The sequence below is a fragment of the Marmota flaviventris genome, chromosome 6 (genome assembly GCF_047511675.1).
Source record: "Marmota flaviventris isolate mMarFla1 chromosome 6, mMarFla1.hap1, whole genome shotgun sequence".
In the NCBI taxonomy this organism is placed as follows: Eukaryota; Metazoa; Chordata; class Mammalia; order Rodentia; family Sciuridae; genus Marmota; species Marmota flaviventris.
Window position 1 is genome coordinate 52,955,381 of NC_092503.1, and position 22,338 is coordinate 52,977,718.

The window sequence follows — 22,338 nt, forward strand, 5'->3', positions numbered from 1 at the left end:
ATTAGTATTTTTCTGTTGTTTTTTGCTTTCTTTAGTTACAAGTATTTTTTCCTTTCAAATGGTGTCTAGTAGTTTACATTATTGTATGTGATCTAGTTGCATATGTAGTATTTTCAACTGTATACATATTTTGTTGATTGAATTAAAGAGTAAGTTTGATTTGGGAGACTGAGGCAAGAGGATTGAAAGTGTGAGTCCAACCTGAATTTAGGGAGACCCTGCCTCAAAACAAAATTAAAAAGGGACTGGCAATATAGCTAAGGGGTAGGGTACTTTCCTGGCATGTGTGAGACTCTGGGTTAAGAAAAACAATGAATTTGAAAGCATGAAATTATATATATATATATATCTATATTTGATATAGCTGTTTACAGTGGCACATGCCTATAATTCCAGCTACTTGGGAGGCAGAGACAGGAGAATCACAAGTTCAAGCCCAGCCTGGGCAATTTAGTGAGACCCTATTTCAAAATATAAATAATGAAATAAAATAAGGCTGGGGTTGTAGTTCTCAGAATGCTTGCCTAGAATTCCCGAGGCCCTGGGTTTAATCCCAGTACTATAAAAAAGAGAGAAATTAAAATTTATACTAGAATATTTTTTTTGTGATGATGAATTTCTAAAGTCAAGATTCTGTTTATTTGCTTTGAGAAATAGTAACACATAATGATATTATGATGCATATCTTTAAAAATTAGATGATTTATGCATAGGAAATTTTATCTTTAATATTGTTTTTGGTTAGATTCTACCATATGTATCTCTGTGTATGTAGAGATATATATAAAAATTTCAAGAATTCTGTAGCTTCTTAAAGTATTGTCTAGCATGAGTGTGAAGTACAATTAGAATTGAAAATTAAATTAGAATTTCTGCTTTTTTATTCTGTAGTTACTTGGGTGTTGTCGTTTTCTTGTGTAGATAATGGTAGAATATCTCTTTACCTACTTCCAAGAAATTGGATTTTCATGAATAAAGATCCTATGTAGGGCTGGGGATGTAGCTCTGTGGTAGAGTACTTGCATGAACAAGGCCCTGGGTTCAATCTCTAGCACTGAAAAAAATTCCTATGTGAAGTCTGGTTGTTGTTTACATAATTTGAAGCAGTCTGCTATTTCTTGCTTATTACATTGTTTCTTTTTAATTTTTTTAATTTGTCCTTTTTAGTAATACATGACAGTAGAATGTATTTTGGCAAATTGTGACTGTACATGATGCAGATTTACCCCAGTGTGTATTCAAATACAAGTCTAGGAAAGTTATGTCTATTTAATTCTACTGTCTTACCTATTCGACTCCCCTTTCTCATCCCTTCATTTCCCTTTGTCTAATCCAATGGATTTATATTTTTCCCTTTCCCAACCTTCCTTGTTTTGATTAGCATCCACAAATCAGAGAGAACATTTGTCCTTTGGCTTTTTTGGGCATTGGCTTATTTCACTTATCATGATATTCTCCAGTTCCGTCCATTTACTGGCAAATGTCATTATTTCATTCTTCCTGATGGGTGAGTAATATACCATTATTATGTGGATATATACCACATTTTCTTTATCCATTCATCCTTTGAAGGACACCTAGTTCCATAGCTTGGCTATTGTGAGTTGAGCTGCTATAAATGTTGATGTGGCTGCACCACTGTAGTGTGCTGTTCTTAAGTCCTTTGGGTATAGACTGAAGAGTAGCATAACTGGGTTAAACCGTGGTTCCATCCCAGGTTTTCTAAGCAATCTCTATACGGCTTTCCATAGTAGTTACACCCATTTGCAGTCCCACCAACAATGTGTGAGAGTACCTTTCTCTCCACATTTTCACCAACAGTTATTATTATATGTATTCTTTATAATTGCCATTCTGACTAGAGTGAGATGGAATCTCTGTGTAGTTTTAATTTGCATCTCTCTAATTGCTAAAGATGTTGAACATTTTTTCATATTTTTTTTGACCATCTGTATTTCTTCCTCTGTGAAGTATTTGTTCAGTTCCTTTGCCCATTTATTGACTGGGTTATATATTTTTCTGGTGCCAAGATTTTGAGTTCTTTTTTTATATCCTAGAAATCAATGCCTTATCTGAGGTACTAGTGGTAAAGATTTTCTCACATTCTGTAGGATCTCTGCTCACATTTGTTTCCTTTGCTGTGAAGAAATTTCACAGAAATAGAAAAGGCAATCATGAAATTTATTTGGAAAAATATAAGGCCCAGAATAGCCAAAGTAATCTGTAGAGAGAAAAGTGATATAGAAAGCATCATAATATCAGACCTTAAATTATACTACAGAGCTATAGTAACAAAAACAGCATGGTATTGGCACCAAAACAGACATGAAGACCATGAAAACAGAATAGAAGACACAGAGAAAAACCCACATAAATACAATTATCTCACTCTAGACAAAGGTGCCATAAATATACATTGGAGAAAAGATAGCTTCTTTAACAAATGGTGCTGGAAAAACTGGAAATCCATGTATAATAGAATGAAATGGAACCCCTTTATCTCAACCTGCACAAAACTCAACTCTAAGGGGATCAAGGATCTAGGCATTAGACCAGAGACCCTGCACTTATTAGGAAAAAAAGTAGGCCCAGCCGTCCAACGTGTCAGCTTAGGAACCAACTTCCTCAATAAGACTCATAAAATGTAAGAAGTAAAATCAAGAATCAATAAATGGGATGGTATCAAACTGAAAAGTTTCTTCACAGCGTAGGAAACAATCAAGAACATGAACTGATTCTTAACTAAGGCAAATCTTTTCTAGGTATTTCTTTTTTTTTTAAATATATTTTTTAGTTTGTGATGGACCTTTATTTATTTATATGTGGTGCTGAGAATCGAAAAGTCTCATTCTCAGTGTCATCATGTGGAAGAGTTTTGAAACAGGAAAGTAAAAGCAGGGGGAGGGTGATAGCCTGCCAATTGCCAGCCAGCACAATTGCAGAAAACTTGCTTAGAAGGTTGGTCAGAGAGTGTGTCCCTCTATATATTCCTAGGAATGTATTCAGGCTGATGGGTGGGACTGGAGATAAGAATTGCAACAATGATGTCAGTAAGTAATGTTTCTCTGTCTCTTAGCCTTGGTGGAGGTAAAGGAGGAGGGAGTCAACTCTCCAGGGCACATCCTGTGTGCTGTATCTGCAGGGTAAGCAGAAGTTACTGTGGAGGATGCCCCTCAGGAATGAGTGGATAGAGTTTTTAAGTAATCAAAATGTAGCTAGGAACTGAAGAAGAATCAGAAGTCCACAAAAGAGGGCTTTCTTGTTTTTTGGGTATTTTTATCTTAAGGAGTTAATCAGACAGATATATAAAAGTATTCATTATAGCATTGTTAATTATATTAAAAAGCATATGTAATGTTGGAGTAACATAAGTATTCTAAATTTATTTATTTCATACCCAGACAATGCCATACCTGGCAACCATGAACACTGCTGATGTGGCAGATGTTTATTGTCAGAAAAGTTGTTGATATTATGTAAACATTAAGTAAAAAAAAAGGTTGGTTTCATAACTGTATGGTTTTGTGTTCCTGTTTGAAAATATTATATGTTTGTACACATATATATGTAGATATGATTTGAAACTAAGGCACCAAAAAGATTTATTTAATCCATGTTTTGCCATGTATTAGCTGTGTGTCTTCATATAAATTACTTAACCTCTTAGCCACCTCAATTTTTCCACTATAAAAGAGAAACTTAAAAATAGTGTCTTCTGCTAGAGTAAAATAAGGGAAAGAAGGCAGGATTGGATATAGGGAAGCTCAATGGAGTATATGAAGGAGGTGGGTAGGGAGGGAGGAGGAATAGGAAAGGGGAGGAAATCTGGAATGCATTTAATAAAATTGCATTATATGCATATATGAATATACCACAGGGAATTTCACTTTTATGTATATGTAGAAAGTACCAATCAGAAATAAATAAATAAACATGCAAAGGAAGATCAATAGAGAGAGGAAGGAGGATAGGGGAAGGGAGGCAAGAGAAGTGGGGGACAGGGATTGAAATCAAGTTCCATGCCTGTATGATTTTTGTCAAAATGAATCCAGCTACTTGTATAACTATAATCCTCTAATTAAAAAAAAAAATAGTGCCTTCTGGCTGAAACTGAAATCTTCTAGTAATTTACCAAAATGACAACACAAAGGGAAAGAAGAGAGACGTCTGCTATTTGTTCTTTAGACTTTTAAGAAAATATGGAGTTTTTCCTTTGGCCAAAAACATATGAATCTGCAAAAAAGGTGAGATTGTGGACATAAAGGAAATGAATATTGGTCAGAAAGGACTGTCCCACAATAGTTACCATGGCAAAACTGGAGGAGTCTAAGGTGTTGTCTGGTGTGTGGTAAGCATTGTAAACAAACAAGGGCAGGATTCTTGCCAAGAAAATTAATGTTATGCATTGAGCATATTGAGTACTCTTTTAAACCAAGATAGCTTCCTGAACACATAAAGGAAAATGATCAGAAAAAGAAGGAAGACAAAGATATCTAGGTTTAACCGAATGAAGCACCAGCATGTCCCACCCAGAAAAGTGCATTTTGTGAGAACCAGAGGAAAGAAGCCTGCGCTGCTGAAAACTATACCCTGTGAATTCATGACATAATGAGTGTAAAATAAATAAAAGCCCAAAGGCTGTTTAAAAGAAAGTACCTATCTGAGTTGTTTTTAAAGATTAAATAAAATAATGTGTCTGTGTTGCTTAGCATGGTGCCTATGTTATCTGGTGATAAAAGCATAATAAATAGCAGCTTTTTTTGTGGTCACAGTGATTGTTATTACTGTATATACATATGCATATGAAAAAGATTTGGAGATTTTTTTTTTGGTGGGTTGGATTACAGGTAATTTATATTTTCTTTGTGGTTTTCTGTATTTATGATTCTGATCTTGTATTGAACACATTTTTTTTAATTATTTTTTTGGTTGTAGTTGGACACAATACTTTTATTTTATTTATTTATTTTTATGTGGTGCTGAGGATCGAACCCAAGGCCTTGCACCTGCTAGGTGAACACTCTACCGCTGAGCCGCAACCCCAGCCCTGAACACATTTTTTTTTTATAATTTAAAAATGTTTAAAACTTTCTGTGTGCCCAAGTCATTAGGATATACCACCAGTTAAGCAAAAGTGACTCATGATAAATGAAAGATTTATGACTTCTAATGTAAATTTCATCATTCTGTTCAGAGTTTCACCACCATTTTTGAGGATATAGGAAATCTGTAGGTTAGGGCCAATAGAAACACAGTTGTGTAATTAAACATTCCTACAAGTAGAATTATAGTTTTAATCACATTTACCTCTGGGAAGACAACATAGTATACACTGAGTTCTGTTTAAACTTGCATCCTTAGTGTTTTGGGCAAAGACAGTACATATTGTTTTTGAATTTTTTTGTTTTGTGATTCCTTATTTCTGTGGTTCAAATTCAGTAGCTTTAATGGTGATTTCAGTATTTGGAAAAACTGTAAACCTCTATTTAGAGTATTGCTTTGGTAGCTAGTTTAGATTTTGTATTTCTAAAATTTGGGGCGATATTTTTAAAATTTCACTTTGTTTTGAGTCTACAATATATGTCAAGTTTAGTTCTAGGTACTGGAGAACAATAAGATGAATTTTTAAAAGGGTTCCAACCCTTAGGTATAGTCTGGTTAGGAAGAGAAGTAAACAACTAAAACCTCAGATGTTACAGTTGTATGACAGCGGGATACCAATGAATGCATGGTCAGTATTTTGAGAGGTTAGTTGAGGTTGAGAGTGAAAAGTGGCCAATAGGAAAAGGCTTCATAAAGGACTGGATGCTTGAGCTGAAGCTTCAGGGTTTTTGCAGGTTGGGTTTAAAGCCTTTCTGGCAGCAGAGCAGCTGTAGTATGAGGCAGCTTGGTGAACTGGGCAGCCTAGAGGTGGTTTGATGTCACATGAGGTAGGATGCAGGCAAGAAGCCAGCCAGTGTGAATACTGGTAGAACAGGTCAAGGACCTTCAGTGTTACTGATATTTTAAGAAACAGTTTTAGTTTAAAAGAAACTTCTAGCTGGGTGTGGCGGCAATGCACCTGTAGCTCCAGCTACTTGGGAGGCTGAGGTGGGAGGATCGCCTTGAGCCCAGGAATGCAAGACCAGCCTGGGAAATACAGTGAGATCCTGTCTCTGCAAAAATAGAAGTTGGGGGAGGGGGAGCAACTTCTGACATAGCGCCATTATTTTGTTTGATCATGTATTTTAAAAAGTGCTCACATTCAGTTGATTCTATAGATTTAGAATTGAGATGTTCCAAACCATGGGTATTTATCTGAGATCATGTTTTGGTTTGGTTTTTAATGATGTGGATCTTACCATATCACTTACTTACCAACTAATACTGTTGGTAACCCTTGATTTAAGAACATCCTCTTGAGCCAGGCATGGAGGCACATGCTTATCCCAGAACCTCTTAGATCTTTCTGTAGCTGCTACTTCTTCATTCCTCATTCCCAGTTCTACCATCTCCTCACCACTTTGCCTTTACAAACCTCTGACTTCTACAGTGCCTTTTTGACACTGCTACAAGGAACCTCTTTAAATTAGAGTTTGGGAGCTGAGAAGTTAAGGAAGGGAGAAAGCTGAGAAAAGATGACAATTTAGTAGCTGTTTTGCTCTACTTTCTTGCTAATGTGGAGGCTATTCTATTCTGAATCTTAATCCTGCATTGCTTGATTTTTTTCCCCCTACTCATTTAAAAATTTTTAAAAATCTTCTACCAGTTAGATACTCATTTGGGCTAAAACTAGCAAATCTGGGAAGGGTCACATGTAAAATCTTATCTTCTCCATGAATTCTTCTGTCTCCATATTTAACAAATGTTGAAGTCTTTCCTGTTATAACAAAGAAAAGCACTTCCAGGAGCCCATAAAATGTCCCTGCATTTATAGCCAGGTGGTTTCTCTTCACCATTAACCATCAAGGGCAGCTAAGCTTTTGTTCTAATCTGGCTTTGTTTCTGCTTTCATATTAGTTCAAAAAGTATTTAAGTGCCCACACATGGCTGGGCTTGTTGAGTGCAATAAATAACAATGAACAAGACAGACATGATATCTGTTTTCCTGGAATTTAAGGTTTCAGGGGTAAGAAATCATCTTTCTAAACTTCCTATATACCTCCAACAGAGGATGACAAATCAAATTAGTCTTTCTCTTACTTGAAATTCTCTATTCTCCCTTCTTGGAGGAAGGATACTTTCCTTCATTTTCATTACAATGTCCTCTCCCTGGAGGAGTCTCCTACTTCTCTGAGCAGTTATTCTGAATCTGTGTGATCCTTTTTCTTTTAAATGTCACTTTTAGGCCCTTTAGTGCTTTCATTTTCCTACAGAATTCTGTATTAATTGCCCTTCTTCTTATGTGAAACACTTTTTGGGCAATCTCTTCTCTATGTTCATGAAGTCAAGTCTAGCAGTCTCTCCTGAGCTCCAGATCCTGATAATCAGGACCACTATCAATATGCCCCATGAACATCTCAAATTTATCATGTCTGATTCTAAAATTAGCATTTCTCCCCACCTCAAACTTGTAATGATGCTTTTCCTTGTCCCTCAATTCTACTTCTCTGATAATAAATATATATGTATATATGTATATGTATATATATATATGTGTATATATATAAAAATATATATGTATGTGAATATATATATATCTGCCCTCTATTAATTACTAAATCCTATTAATTCTGCCTTTCCCTCTTTTTCTCCCCATCCCCTCCTTTCTGTTCTTATTGCTATGACCATATCATATTTTCTCCCCCTTCTCGCTCTTAGACATATTGACCACATTGCTTTCAAAATTAGCCTTTTTCTATGGTCAACCCACTTTCTGAATAACTTTTTAAAAAATATTTTTTAGTAGTAGTTGGACACAATACCTTTATTTTATTTATTTATTTGACTACTATTGATTTTTAAAAGATATTTTTTAGTTGTAGTTGGACACAATACCTTTGTTTTATTTATTTATTTTTATGTGGCGCTAATGATCAAACCCAGGGCCCTACACGCACTAGGTGAGCGCTCTACCACTGGGCCACAACCCCAGCCCTATTTTATTTATTTTTAATGTGGTGCTGAGGATCAAAACCAGTGCCTCAAACCTGCTAGGCTAGCACTCTACCACTGAGCCCCCTGAATAACTTTTGACTTCTGGGGTAACAGGAGGACTTAAAAAGATAACTAAAAGGATTTGTTGATGAATTGATAATATTCATGTATGGAATGACCATATAATTTGCTAAATAGTTAATATAAGTGTATATATACTTTTTATAAGTTATAAGTATATATACTTTATATAAGTTTACAAGTTTAGATATATACTTCATATAAGCATATGTGTGCATTATTTAAGTTATGTTTATATATAAAACAATAGAATATGTATTAAAAAGATAGATTATATAAGAGGTCATTTAGTAAATTCTAAATGAATGGTATAGATAATCCCTATAGGATTTGGAGAGAAAGAGATCATTAAGAGCAAAGACCTTAATGAATGGAAAGTAAAAAACAGGCAAAGATTGGTTGGGGGTGGGTTTGATAAAAGGGTGAAAAGTGATATTCAACTTTGAATCTATGGATTAATAATAATAAATATACCAATATACATTTATCTCTTCAATTAAGTACATGCAGAACTTGAACTCAGAAAAAAAACTAGATTTCTGTAAAATATATATAGCTTTTATATAGCTATAATATTATATAATATATTAAAGAAGTGTTTCAGGCTCTTTTTAAGTAAATGCTATACTATTTTCCGTGGCAGTCCATTTCTTTCTGATGATTATCTCTGACTGCCTTGAGTAGGTAGTTTTCTTCACTTAAGTCTAACAACAGTACTTTTTATCAAGAATTTACCATAAGCCAGGCATTCTATATAGATTATCTCATTTAGTCCTAATATTCTTGTAAATAGTGATGGTTATCAGAGTGATAACTGTAATTTGTCAAGTGCTTAATGAGTTTCAAGCATTGAGTTATATACTTATCTCCTCATATTAATTAATTCCTTACAGAATCTGTGTGTATGTTTATAAGGTAACTTGATTTCTGTCATACTGATAGTATGTCAGGACTCTAAACTTATCTATGAGTTCTAAAACCTATATTTTTTGCAATATGTTTGCTGCTACAATATCCACTTCTACTGGGTGGCAGTGGGGAACACTGACCTCCCTGGAGCTTGTGACTTGTACCTAAGTAGTGCCACTAAAGTAAAATAAGGCAAAAAATTTAGAGCCACTTTGAACCAGGGCTGGGTTATTGTGTTTATAGACCCCTTTTCAGAGTATGAGTGCCACCTGCTGGAAGGTTACAATGCATCTGATATGCTTGTAATGACCAGCTTCTAAAAGACCTGTCATAGGTCTGAAAACGTTAAATTTCAAAATGCTGATCCTTAAATTATAGTTTTAGGAATACTGGGATTTTTGGAATTGGGCAAATCTCCTGATATACTGTAAAATACATTACTTCATTTATCGTTAATTCTTTCGGAGAGGAAGAGAGAGTGTTCTACATAAAAAAGGGATATACTCAGTACTTTCTAAAATAAAGTCATTGACACTATTCTCACCAAGGGGAAAGATTGATGGTCATATGAATCATACTGTTATTTTTAAGAGATCAAACAAGAATAGAAAATTGACTTGATTTTAAGTGACAGGTCACAGGAAAATCAATGGTGTACTTAACTGCTATTTAAATAGGATTAAACCTATTTGTAGTTGCATGATGTCATGTTGAGCAAAAATCTGTGAGACAAGAGATTAAAGTCCATAGTAAAATTTGATTTTGCTGAGTTAGGAAAAGTATCAGCATGACCATCACCTTGCATGTGACCCTTCTCAGATAACCACATGACGCTCTGAGGTAGTAAAATGGTATCCTCTTTGTTAGGTGAATTTATGGAGGGAAAGGCTTTCTTTTGGTGTGCATTTGTGTTTTTTAGAATTAGGAGTAATGCTCATGGTGGATAGCTTATAAATAGAAAAAATGAAAGAAAATCCATATTTCACATCCACAGATAGCTACTATTAGTGTTTTGGTTTATTTCCTATTTTATAAACATTTCATTTTATATTTTATATTTTATAGCCTTTTATTATTACATCACAACATTATAGCATAAGACTTTTTCATGTAATTGAAAACTTTCAGTGGATGTATTTGAGGCTTCAATATGTGGATATACTATAATTATCAATTTTCTTATATTGAACATTTAGGTTATTTATTGTTACTCATTTGTTTTAGTAATTGTGGTAGAAAATTTTACCTTTTTGTTGTTTGTTTCAGTAACTGGGAATAATGAATATATTCTTGTTATAGTTTGGTTCTTGAATGTCCCTGAAAGGTTCCTGTGTTGAAGCCTTTGTCCCCAGATTATGGAGCTATTGGGAGGGAATAGAATCTTTAGTAGATGGAGTCTACTAGAAGGAAGATATTGAAGGAGATATTGGAACCACAAAATCTTCTTCTCCGTCTTTTTGTTTTCCAGTCAGCATGAGGTAAAACAGGCCTCTTCTGCCATGTGTTTCTCTCCACTAGCCCAAAGCAACACTCATCCAGAGACCATGGACTAAAACTTATGAAACCATAATCCAAAATAAACCTTCCCCCCTTTTAAGTTGATTATCTTAGGTATCACCTTTGTGGTAGAGGAGGTGTTAATTGAGAGAGCTATTCCTTTTTAGGCCTAAAATAAATATGGATAATTAAATGTCCTTTCAATTACTATTTTGAGTATAATTTAGTCAGTTGTTAAAAGCAAAATCATTCAAAACACTTTTTAAAAGCAATTGATTTATGAAAGGTAGCAACATTTTGTTACAAGCCATTTACTGGTTTGTTTTGTAAGAATCAAGTACATCAGTAGATTTAATTCATTTGACAAATATTGAGTGCTTAATTATATATTAGGAACACTTTAAGCACTGGGAACATAAAACCAACAAAAATCTGTCTTTGTCAAGCTTATATGTTGATGAAGAGAGACAGACAATATATAACCTATGAACAACTTCATGTAAGTTCAAGTGACATATTTGTTTAATGAGTATTAAAGGATAATTTTGAAGTGTAAAGTTCTGTTATACAGATACAGAATAAACACATTTTAAATATTTTATTTAACTTTTTAAATGAAGGAACCAAGCCAATTTTATAACTTCTTCAAAGGAAAGTTCTTAGAATAGACATAGATCAGGTATATTGAAATGAATGTGCAAAATTGAGACAAAACTTGCTTCTTTCATGACAGGAGAAGGGCCAATGAACCTTTACTGAACAGCACAGAATTTGCATGCCTATAGACAAGAATTATTCTGCATTGCTATCCTTTACCTATAATATACAGAGTTGTAAAGTAGCTTCCATAGTATTAAAGTATATAACTGAAATGTGTCCTTGACAAAGTATTTTTCTTTCATTGAAGTAGAATTCTTTTTCCTGTGTGAGTTACTAGAAAGCTTTGGTTTTCTGAGCTCTTTGGGATTGTAGACAAGAGGTATAAACTTGTAGTATATTTGATTATGGGTAGTATTTGCTGAAAAGAAAAGGTTCAGAAGAGTGGTTACAGTTTTAAATAGAAGGGCAAGGAAATTCTTATTGAAGAGGTGATAGAAAATAAAACAGATGAGGTTTTTGACTTAAGAAACGGAACGATGGGGTGCTAGTAAAAGGGAAGAGCAAGTAGAATAGCGGGTAAGGAAGGTAGAGATCACAAGTTCTGTTTTGGCCTTTAGACATTCATGTAGAGATGTTATGGATACACTTAACTGGAGTCCAGAGAGGATATGTGGGCTAGAAATAAACATTTGGGAGCTAATGCATTTGGTGACATTTAAAATCCCAAACTTGGAATTGTAATTCAGTGGTAGAGCACTTGCCTTGCATGTGTGAAGCACTATTTGATTTTCTGTACCACCACATAAAATGAAAAATAAATAAAAAGAAAAAAAAACATAAAACAATAAAAAATAAAACCCCAAACTTTTTTTAATTTGTTCTTTTCAGTTATATATGACAGTAGAGTATATGTTGACATATTTATACATACATGGAGTACATCTTATTCTAATTAGGATCCCAGTAAAACCCCGAACTTAATAAGATCACTTAAAAACAAAAAACAAAAAACTCCTTCAGTGTGTCAACCATTGTGCTATATTCCCTAGGGATACAGAGATAAATTAAAGATTATCTTTGTGCTCAAGAATCTGTGGCTTATAGGGAAGGCAGATGTAAACAGGTAAATAGTGTAAATTATAGTAATATGTTTCAGTGAATCTAAATCTGAGTCACCTGAAACTCCATTGCCCTCACACTTGCTTGTTCAGTGGTCTATCCATGAAACTTATACAGAAGGTAGTCAAGGTGTGGTACCTTTTATAACAGCTGGTTTCTCTACTAACCCAGCATGTTCCCAGTGATAGTAGTGACACTTTCCATGGCTTACAAAGCCCCTCATATTTGGTCTTTCCCCTATCTTCTGCTTTGTTACTTATACCTATCTCTAGTGATGGAGATGATTAGTTTTGTATTTTTGAAACATCATTCTGAAAGATGAATTAGAAGAGGGAACAAAACAGACCTAGATAACATTAACTTTGCTATTTCTTTGCCTTAATCTGCCTTCACATTGATATTTAGTGATTTATATAGGTCTATAGAGAAGAAAAAGCATAGCAAGGTTTGGAAAGGATGTATTGCTGAATAAGAAAATACTCTTCTTCCATGTATGTCATATTAAAAGGTGACATATGGCAGTTCTTCAAAAAATTAAATAAGTCTAGCAGTCACATTTCTGGGTGTATATACAAAAGAATTGAAAGTGAAAATTCAAATATATTTTGTATTTCAGTGTTCAAAGCAGCCTTATTCATAATAGCCAAAAGGTGAAAATGACCTAAATGTACATTGAAGGATAGGTGGATAAACAAAAGGTAGTATGTGTGTAGAATGCAATTATGCAGCCTTCAAGTGGAATGAAACTCTGATATGTGCTATAACGTGAATGAATCTCGAAAAGATTATATGAAGGGAAAGAAGCTAGATACAAAAGAGCAAATACTATATGATTCCTCTTATATGAGGTACTTAGAATAGTCAAAAACATAGAGACACAAAATAGAATATGGCTACCATTGGTCTGGGGAAAGAGGGAAACAGGAAGGTTTTTAATGGTACATAATTTCAGTTAGGAATGATAGAAAAGTTCTGGAGATGGATAGTGGTGATGAATGCATGATAATGCAAATGTACTCTAATTCTACTGCATCATTCACTTAATAATGATTAAAATGGTAAATTTTATGTTACACATATTTTACCACAATGAAAAAGGTGACCAAGAAATATCATGCAGCTATAAAAATGAACAAGAAAGATTTCTATATATTGACACTGTATTGGTACTGAGAGAAATCTATAAAAACAGGTACAGAACAGTGTGCATATTATAGTATCTTTTATGTAACTAAGGGAGGATAAAATATATATTCATACTTGCTTTAATTTGCATAAAGAAACATTGGATTAACAAGCAACTAGTAAAAATTTTTACCCTCAGGAAATGCAAAGATTGGTATTGAGACATCTCTGTATGTATCCTTTTATGTGCTTTTGATTTTTTGAATGACGTAAATGTATTATCTATTGAAAATAATTTTTAACATGGGACTTAAAATGGATTTATTATAGAGTGGACCAATAATTTATAGTTAACAGAGAAACATAATCTTTTAGAAGTCATGGTTAAATATTTCTACATGTGATATCACCTCTACCAGACAAGTGAGGGCCAGGACTCAGGATCTGTGCCAGTGTTTGGTGTTTCAGTAGAAGTGGAGTTTCACCATGCCATTATACTTCAGGCTTCAAAGAAAACACATTTTGGGTATATATTTAATAAAGGCAAACACTTTAAAGTTTATCAGTACTAAGAAGTCACAAAGAGACAAGCCTTGTGCCTGGGGTGAGACCTCTTACCCAGAGCCTCCAAAGCTGGCCACCACAATGGGGTCATTAAATGGTACTTGATAGAGTCAGAGAGCTTAAAGCATTCAAAACTAACAAACTTTCTGGATATAGCTCTGTATCCTTCCAAAATGCAACTAGTTAGGAGCATATTATGTCTAGTACTTTCATCTGAAATAAGAAGCAGGATTGCATAACATGTCTTAGGCAGTAGAAGCTAAGATCTGAGCACCTGCTTTCCCTATTTCCCTACCCAAGGTAGTAGGACTCACATCTTCCCTGGTCATTTCTCTTCCAGTTCTTCCTTTCTCACCTAGACCCAATAGGAAATATGGATAGAACCCTGAGGCAGATTGTGAAAAGTGGATGATGGGCTGGAGTCAACCCAGACCACCTGAGCTCTTACCTCTTAGTTGTGTTCCAGGGAATATGGGTTGGATACAGAACCTGGGGAGTTATATCCTGGAATCATGCCCAACTGGCAGAGCACTTTCAGGCAAGGTTGTTGAGGTATAGATGAGCTGAAGTACAGAACCAAAATGAGAAAATTTGAAGTAATAGGAAATCTGTCACTGAAAGTAGTAAAGAAATAAATATTAGGAAGTTTATAAAAATTTCAGAGAGTTCAGATTTTTTTTTACATGATTCCAGTATAGGCACTTAAAGTACATTTTACTCATTTCAAATTATTTGAATGGGTAAGCAATTTATTTTTCTTTGCCTCATTGATCTATATGTCTGTCTTTCCTACTGCATTGTGGGAATTGAAGACAAAACTTTTACTCTAGTGGGGAAAAAACATGGACTTTAAGAGTCAGGCAGATCTGTTTAAATCCAAACCCCTTCTCATTCAAACTATTGTCTTTGGTCAAGTTATTTTTATCATACTGTACCTCAGCTTCTTTGTGCATTGTAGAGTTGTTATTAGAATTTAACGAGAAAAACATTTGTAGATAATATTTCATAAATAAAAAGTAGTCAATAAACATAAAAGAAAAAAATGAATAGAAGTTTTCTTCCTTTTCCCTCTTTTATCTTCCCCAGAGCTTTACATTTAAAAGACATAAAAATATTTCTCAAATTGAATATAGTTATTTACCTATTAAATCTAAACTCTGGTTTAAGAACAGCCTGAGGAGGGCATATTTATAAGGCTTTTACCTTGAGCAGTTAATGTCACTATTACTAAATATTTTATCAAGTAACTATCAGTTATATGTCAAATGCTAAAATTTCACGTGGTGATCGGATCTATCTTCCCTCTGTATTGTTAGAGCATAGCTGTGAAGCTTGTACTTGTGAAAGCCTACTCTTTTTTTCCCCTCTACTGTTGTTATAGGACCTTTTCTGTGTTAGTTATCTTTCTGTCACTGTGATAAACACCTGACATAATCACTTAATAAGGAAAAAGGTTTATTTTGACTTATAGTTTCAGAGATTTGGGTCCATGGTTGCTTGGTCCTGTTGTTTGGACTTGTGGTAGGTGGCCCAGTACATCAGAGCAGGAACATATGGCAGAGGATGCCTACCTTGTGGCTGCCAGGAAGCCAAGGAAGAGTGCAAAATTTAATTTTACCTGTTTCTTTTCTTTCTTTAAAATGTCAGGTTTCATTATCTCCTTCAATGGCATACCCTCAATGACTTAATTTCTTTCTACTAGGCCCCTAAAAGGTTCTTCCACTCTCCCAATAGTGCTGTCAGCTGGGGTATAAGTCTTCAACATATGGGCATTTGGGGCATATTTAGGATCCAAACTATAGTAACTTATCAAAACTCCAATTTTTACTCATTGGTATGAGAGTCATTCCTTTATATCCACTACTTTTTAAAAAAATCCTCAGCCACACATTATGGCATGGGTAAGTATAGGGATTGTTAGCTCTCTCTCCCTTTGTTAATGTGTGTTGAGCACTAGTACTGTGCTAGTGTGGATACAAACTGTATAAATACATGATTTCTGCCTCCCAAGTAGCTGTTTCTGTAGTAAGAAATGATACATATGTACCAAAATATAATTAATTCTTTGGTGACCCAGTATTACTTTCATTCACCATTTTATGTTTTACTATTTAAAGTGATTCCATTTTAAACAGAGAGACAGAAAAAAGATCACAAGGAATGCACTAAGGAATTGACAGAGTTTATCTCTGAGTAGTGGTATTTAGTGTAAAATATATATATATATATATATATATATATATATATATATATATATATATATATATATATATTTTAAATTATTTTGTATTTTTAGGTGGATACAATATTTTTATTTTATTTTTATGTGGTGCTGAGGATTGAACCCAGTGCCTCATTCATGTTAGGCGAGTGTTCTACCACTGAGCCACCACCCCAACCCTTAGTGCACTATATTTTTAAAAAATTTTGATTACCTAGGTTTTCTGAAATTTTCAGATATTTCATTCTTAATTTATAAGAAATACATAATTTCCCCTTCTCACTAACAAGATAGCGATCCCTCTCTTTCTCTTGCATTCAGCTGTTGCGAGAATTGAAGCACCCTAATGTGATCGCATTGCAAAAGGTGTTCCTTTCTCACAGTGACAGGAAAGTGTGGCTGCTGTTTGATTATGCAGAACACGACTTGTGGGTAAGTCTAAACTTCCTGTATACTTAGGATTGTTTATAATATATGTAAGCAATAACAAACTGCTAATGCACAGGAAGGAAAACTTGCTGTTAATAGGAGTTCAAAATAAATGTAATGAATTTTAAATGTTGATTTTAAAGAAGCTGAGCAATAAACCAACATTTATTGAGAAGATAATATTGTAATATTTAGAAATTTTACTTAAAATTTTACCGAGTGACAAGATTGTATTTTCATGCAAATAATTATTGATAATTTGCTAATATGCATAGTGAAAATTACTTTTTTGATGTGTTCATTAGTTCAGATTTAATCAGTTATATACTTGTGAATAGTTTCCAAGTTAAGATCAACCTCTTGTAGCATTTTGCCATTTAAAACTGGGGTCCACCATACAGAAGTGTGTGTATGGTTTTGTAGATTTTTTTTTTAATTTTTAAAAATTTTTTAGTTGTACTTGGTTATAATACCTTTATTTTATTTATTTATTTATCTATATGTGGTGCTGAGGATTGAACCCAGAGCCTCGCATGTGCTAGGCGAGCACTCTACCACTGAGCCACAACCCCAGCCCCAAGGTTTTGTAGATTTTTAGGAAGTTTTTAATCAATAAGTGAAAAAAGAAAAAAATTAGAATTTCTAATGTTTTAAATTAGGAATCATGGCATTTAAACATTTTATCTAAATAACTACTGAAAAAAATTTCAAATTTGGTAGTGAATTCAAATTATGGATAATTAAATTTTGATTAAATATGGTATGTGTTATCATCTATATAAATTAAAAATCTGTTTAGTAATAACTTTAACAGATTCACAGGTATTAAAGGAACTTCCAGAGGCCATTCTATTACAGCAGGTGCTGACTAGAACCTCATTTTTTTCATAATTCTTTTTATGGATAATGATATAAATTGTATTTTTAAAAGTATGAAGTTGGGAATGGGGTTATGGCTCATCGGTAGAGTGCTTGCCTAGCACATGTAAGGTTCTGGGTTCAATCCTCAGCACCACATTAAAAAATAAATAAATAAATAAAAAATATAAAATTATGTATGCAGCTCCCATTATATCTGTATTAAAAATCTCTGATTTTAGTATAAAACCAAATTTTTTATTATTTATTAAAATTAAGTGAATGCTGTTGAACAGCTTATAAAGAATTTTACATACCATTGGTCATTTTAAAATTAGTGGAACACTGTTGACAACTTCACTAGTATTGTTTGAATAGGGGTTTTAACTGATCTTAGTATCCATTTTGGCATGCTTTGGATGGGGATGGAAGTGGAGGTGGTGGTGAGGGGTGGTATGTAGAATTCTTCTCTTTCATTGCAATGTTTTTGTAAACTGCAATATAACATGGCTGTAAAAATTTGAAAATCATGACCTGGTTGTATTTATTTCAATGCAGTTAAATTCCCTATTTTCCTCCCTCCTTTCTAATTATTTTCTATTTACTATTAACTCCTAAGAATACATCTTCATTTTGTGCCAGAATTCATTCTGTACCAAAAAAGAGGTGGACTTTTAATATTTCATTCTGTCTGCAGAGAATATGACTAGTACTGTTTTTAGTCAGGCATTTAAATATCAATCTTTTAACCTTTTGGTCCTTTTTAATGAAAATCTTAATGGTTTCAGTAAATCTAGTCATTATAACCCCCCATTCACCCCCCAAAATAGATTGTTATTTGCTTGATTTTATTCAAGTTATTTTCTTTGTGTCCTTTGCCTTTAAAAAGTAATTTTTAAAATATAGAGCATTTATTACAGCCTCAATCGTGTTTTATTGGCATAGATATTAGTGAAGACTATATATCATTATAGTATTTTTTTTTTTAATTTTTAGCATATTATTAAGTTTCACCGTGCATCAAAAGCAAATAAAAAGCCCATGCAGTTGCCAAGATCTATGGTTAAATCATTACTTTACCAGATTCTTGATGGTATCCATTATCTCCATGCAAATTGGGTGCTTCACAGAGACCTGGTAAGTGTGCTTCTTTAAAATGCATCAATATGTCTTTTCTTCCTTTTTTAAGAAAATCTTTTCTTCTTGGTACAATTATAATAGTATTAACTATAGAAAATTTTGAAATTATACATAAGCAAAGAAGGAATGAAAATTACATATAAGCTTCTAATCAAAATATTACCTTTATTAAATTGGTATATATTATTTCATTGTGATTTTTAACAAATTATTAGTGTATAATTTTAATGGAGTAGTTGTATGTGAAACAAGTACATTTCAGTTCAGGTTGTTCTTCATATTATTGCTTATTATCAGAAAAACATTAATAAGATTGAGTTCTCAATTTTTTTTTAACCTTAAGACCTAAACTGAAATAAGGATATTGCATCTGGTAAAAAGAATGTTGTAATTAGCATTAATAATAAATAAATGAATAAATAGACCTAACAGGTAAAATATGCTTATTAGGCAAATTAGCCACAATTCAAATGTTTAAATTAAAAAAAAAAATTAAATAAATTTAAAAATGCAGAATGTATTACAATTCATATTACACATATAGAGCACAATTTTTCATATCTCTGGTTGTATATAAAGTATATTCACACCAATTCGTGTCTTCTTGCATGTACTTTGGATAATGATGTCCATCACATTCCACCATCATTGCTAACCCCTTTCCCCCTTCCATCCCCTCCCACCCTCTGCCCTATCTAGAGTTCATCTACTCCTCCCATGCTCCCCCTCCCTACCCAACTATGAATCAGCTTCCTTATATCAGAGAAAACATTCAGCATTTGTTTTTTTGGGATTGGCTAACTTCACTTAGCATTATCTTCTTCAACTCCATCCATTTACCCGAAAATGCCATGATTTTATTCTCTTTTAATGCTGAGTAATGTTCCATTGTGTTAAAAGTGTGTTTATATGCCACATTTACAAATCCATTCATCTACTGAAGGGCATCTAGGTTGGTTCCAGTTTAGCTATTGTGAATTGTGCTGCTATAAACATTGATGTGGCTGTGTCCCTGTAGTATGCTGTTTTTAAGTCCTTTGGGTATAGACCGAAGAGAGGGATAGCTGGGTCAAATGGTGGTTCCAATAACCCAGTCAGTAAATGGGCCAAGGACCTGAACAGACACTTTTCAGAGGAGGATATACAATCAGTCAACAAATATATGAAAAAATGTTCTCATCTCTAACAATTAGAGAAATGCAAATCAGAACTATTCTATGATTTCATCTTACTCCTGTCAGAATGGCAGCTATTATGAAAGCAAACAATAAGTATCGGTGAGGATGTGGGGGAAAAGGAACACTCATACATTGCCGATGGGACTGAAAATGTTTAAATTTTGATTTTTTTATTCAGTGTACTTACAGAAGTCATTTACTAATATCAAATTGTATGTTAGATATTAATTATTATTTTAGTTTATTTTGATGAGTCCCCCCCCTTTTTTCTCCTTCCTTACTAGAGATTGAGCCCAAGGGCTCTCCACCACTGAGCTATACCCCTAGTCCTTTATTTTATTTTATTTTAAGACAGTCTCATTAAGTTGCAGAGACTGTCCTTGAATTTGCAATCCTTCTGCCTCAGCCGCCTCAGTAGCTGGGATTACAGGTATGTGCCACCTTGCTCAGCATTTTCTTTTTTTTTTTTTTTGTTTTTTGGTGCCTGGACAGGGACACAAACCCTGTTTGTTTTTTCATAAAAAGATATGAATAATGAATAGCTATAATCTTCATGAGTTAATCACTGGAGATTTTATTTTGCATCCCCCTTCATGAGTGACTTTGTGATAATTTATTTTTTAGGCTTTTGAGAATTTAAGTGATGTGGTAGGAATAAATCTAGGGTAGATTTAAGTTTTATTAACTGAGGAGACATGTTTATTACGGAAAGGAATGAAAATATAAAGAGATCAGGTGAATATCCCTTGGTTCTTAGGCCTAGACATCTAACTTGACTGTCTCTTCTAAATGATCGTGACTACAGAATATGCGTTTGCCATTTTGACAGAAGCATTTTACTCTATCATTTTAACTATAAGGTTCTTCAAGACTTCCAACTATTATCCATGAATCAGCATGTTTAAAAATGGTTCTTAGGTATATGAAGTTATTGTAGATTAATCTCATAGATTGTGTTAAGATTTTAATTTGTTATACACTTAATTTAACCTCTGTGAGTTATATTTTCGTGGTTATAATTATGTTTAAACCATTGATTGGAATTCTTTTGGTGAGGAGTAATTAATTTGAGTTTTCTTTCATTTTTGAAGTTGTATATTTTGTGTAATATTATCACCTGAGTTCTACTGATAAAATTCACCATGGCTAAGACTCATTTTTTCCCATCCAAACTTGCTGCTGGTTTAGTGTCCTCTTTTAAGGTTATGGCACCACCCACCTCTTACACTAGAAACATCTTTTACCTTTTTGCAAACTGTTCATTGCATTTCACATTCAGAACTTGTCAAGTTCTTTTTAGTGTCATCTCTAAAATATCTCTTCCATTCATCTATTACCATCCCTAGTACCTCATTCCTTTCTAGTGTTATAGTAATGGCCTCTTTGTTTATTTCCTTGTCAGTAATTTCTTTCCTCTCCAGTCTACTTTAGACTCACTGGCTATTTATGTAGCCCTGTTCAAGAACTTTGAAATAGTTTCTTATCCAATGACTAAAGTTCTAGTTTCTTATTTCGCTTTCAGGGTCTTACCACATTTAGCTCCAGCTGCCTTTAAAATTTTTCTCTGTCCCTGCCATCTTTTACAGATATTATATTATTGAACTATTGATTGTTTTCTGTATCCTTCTGAGATTTCCTGACTCAATGGTCTTTATTCCCCTGTCTTAAAACTCTTTGCTCTTCATCTACATATCCAAATATTACCTGTCTTTTAGGGCGTAGCACAAATTTTAAAATTTGCCTCAAATTTATTTTTACTTAGAAATAATCTCTCCTTGTTATTGGTTCCTGTTATACTTTATCTGTATTCTCTTAGTATTATTTATGTGTATAGGTTTCTTAGATTATCTCCTTGATTGTAAACTTCTTGAAAGGGCAGAATCTGTTGTCTGATCCTTTTTGCATATCACTACCCCTGTACACAAGAGGTGTAGAGGAAATATTTTCTCAGAGAATGAATACCAGTGAGAATATTGATTATTATGGCATTTTTGATGAAGTATTTGAACACTTGTCCTTGGTAAATATTTATTATTTTCTTGTGTGTGTAAAATAGAAAGGAATAGAAACAGTATAAATATGACTGCATCAAAGGCCTTCTTAAGGGCTTATAGTCCAAGAGAAGAAATATGACGTACATACAGTTACACTGTGAAATAGGTAAGAGAATGTGATTGTGGCTGTACAAAAGGACAGACTAAATGGTGTTAAACATCAGAAGAGGTTCTAGTGGGGGGCTGGGGGTAGCTTCAGAGAGCATGTTGCATTTGAGTTAGACTTTGAAGGGTGTGTAGAATTGAGGGATTTAGAGGAGTTTTGGATGTAAAATAGCTGAGGCCAGAAAGCACTTGTATTGTTTCAGAATGGCTATATAGTTCTGCCTAGCTCACATATGATAATTGGAGTAGTGTGGGATAAGACTGGAAATATGTTGTTTGGAACCTGATTAAAACAGGCCTTAAATATCAGACTATGGAGTTTGGGGAGTCTGTTCACTTATTATAAGTTACCACAAGTTTGTAAACAAAAGAATGGAATTTT

At 33.7% G+C, this 22,338-nt stretch overlaps 1 protein-coding gene across 10 annotated transcripts in view; it reads left to right on the top strand.

Annotated features, from left to right (window-relative positions):
* Positions 1 to 22,338, top strand: part of Cdk19 (cyclin dependent kinase 19) — a 163,820-nt gene that overhangs the window by 86,863 nt on the left and 54,619 nt on the right. For 9 of the 10 annotated variants that reach the window (XM_071613130.1, XM_071613127.1, XM_071613124.1 and 6 more), the window contains 2 exons: positions 16,514 to 16,624; positions 18,476 to 18,616. The exons of the other annotated variant lie outside the window; for it this stretch is intronic. In XM_071613130.1, coding sequence (XP_071469231.1) covers positions 16,514 to 16,624; positions 18,476 to 18,616 — 252 coding nt within the window. The remainder of the gene's footprint in view (positions 1 to 16,513; positions 16,625 to 18,475; positions 18,617 to 22,338) is intronic. 10 annotated transcript variants of the gene reach the window in all.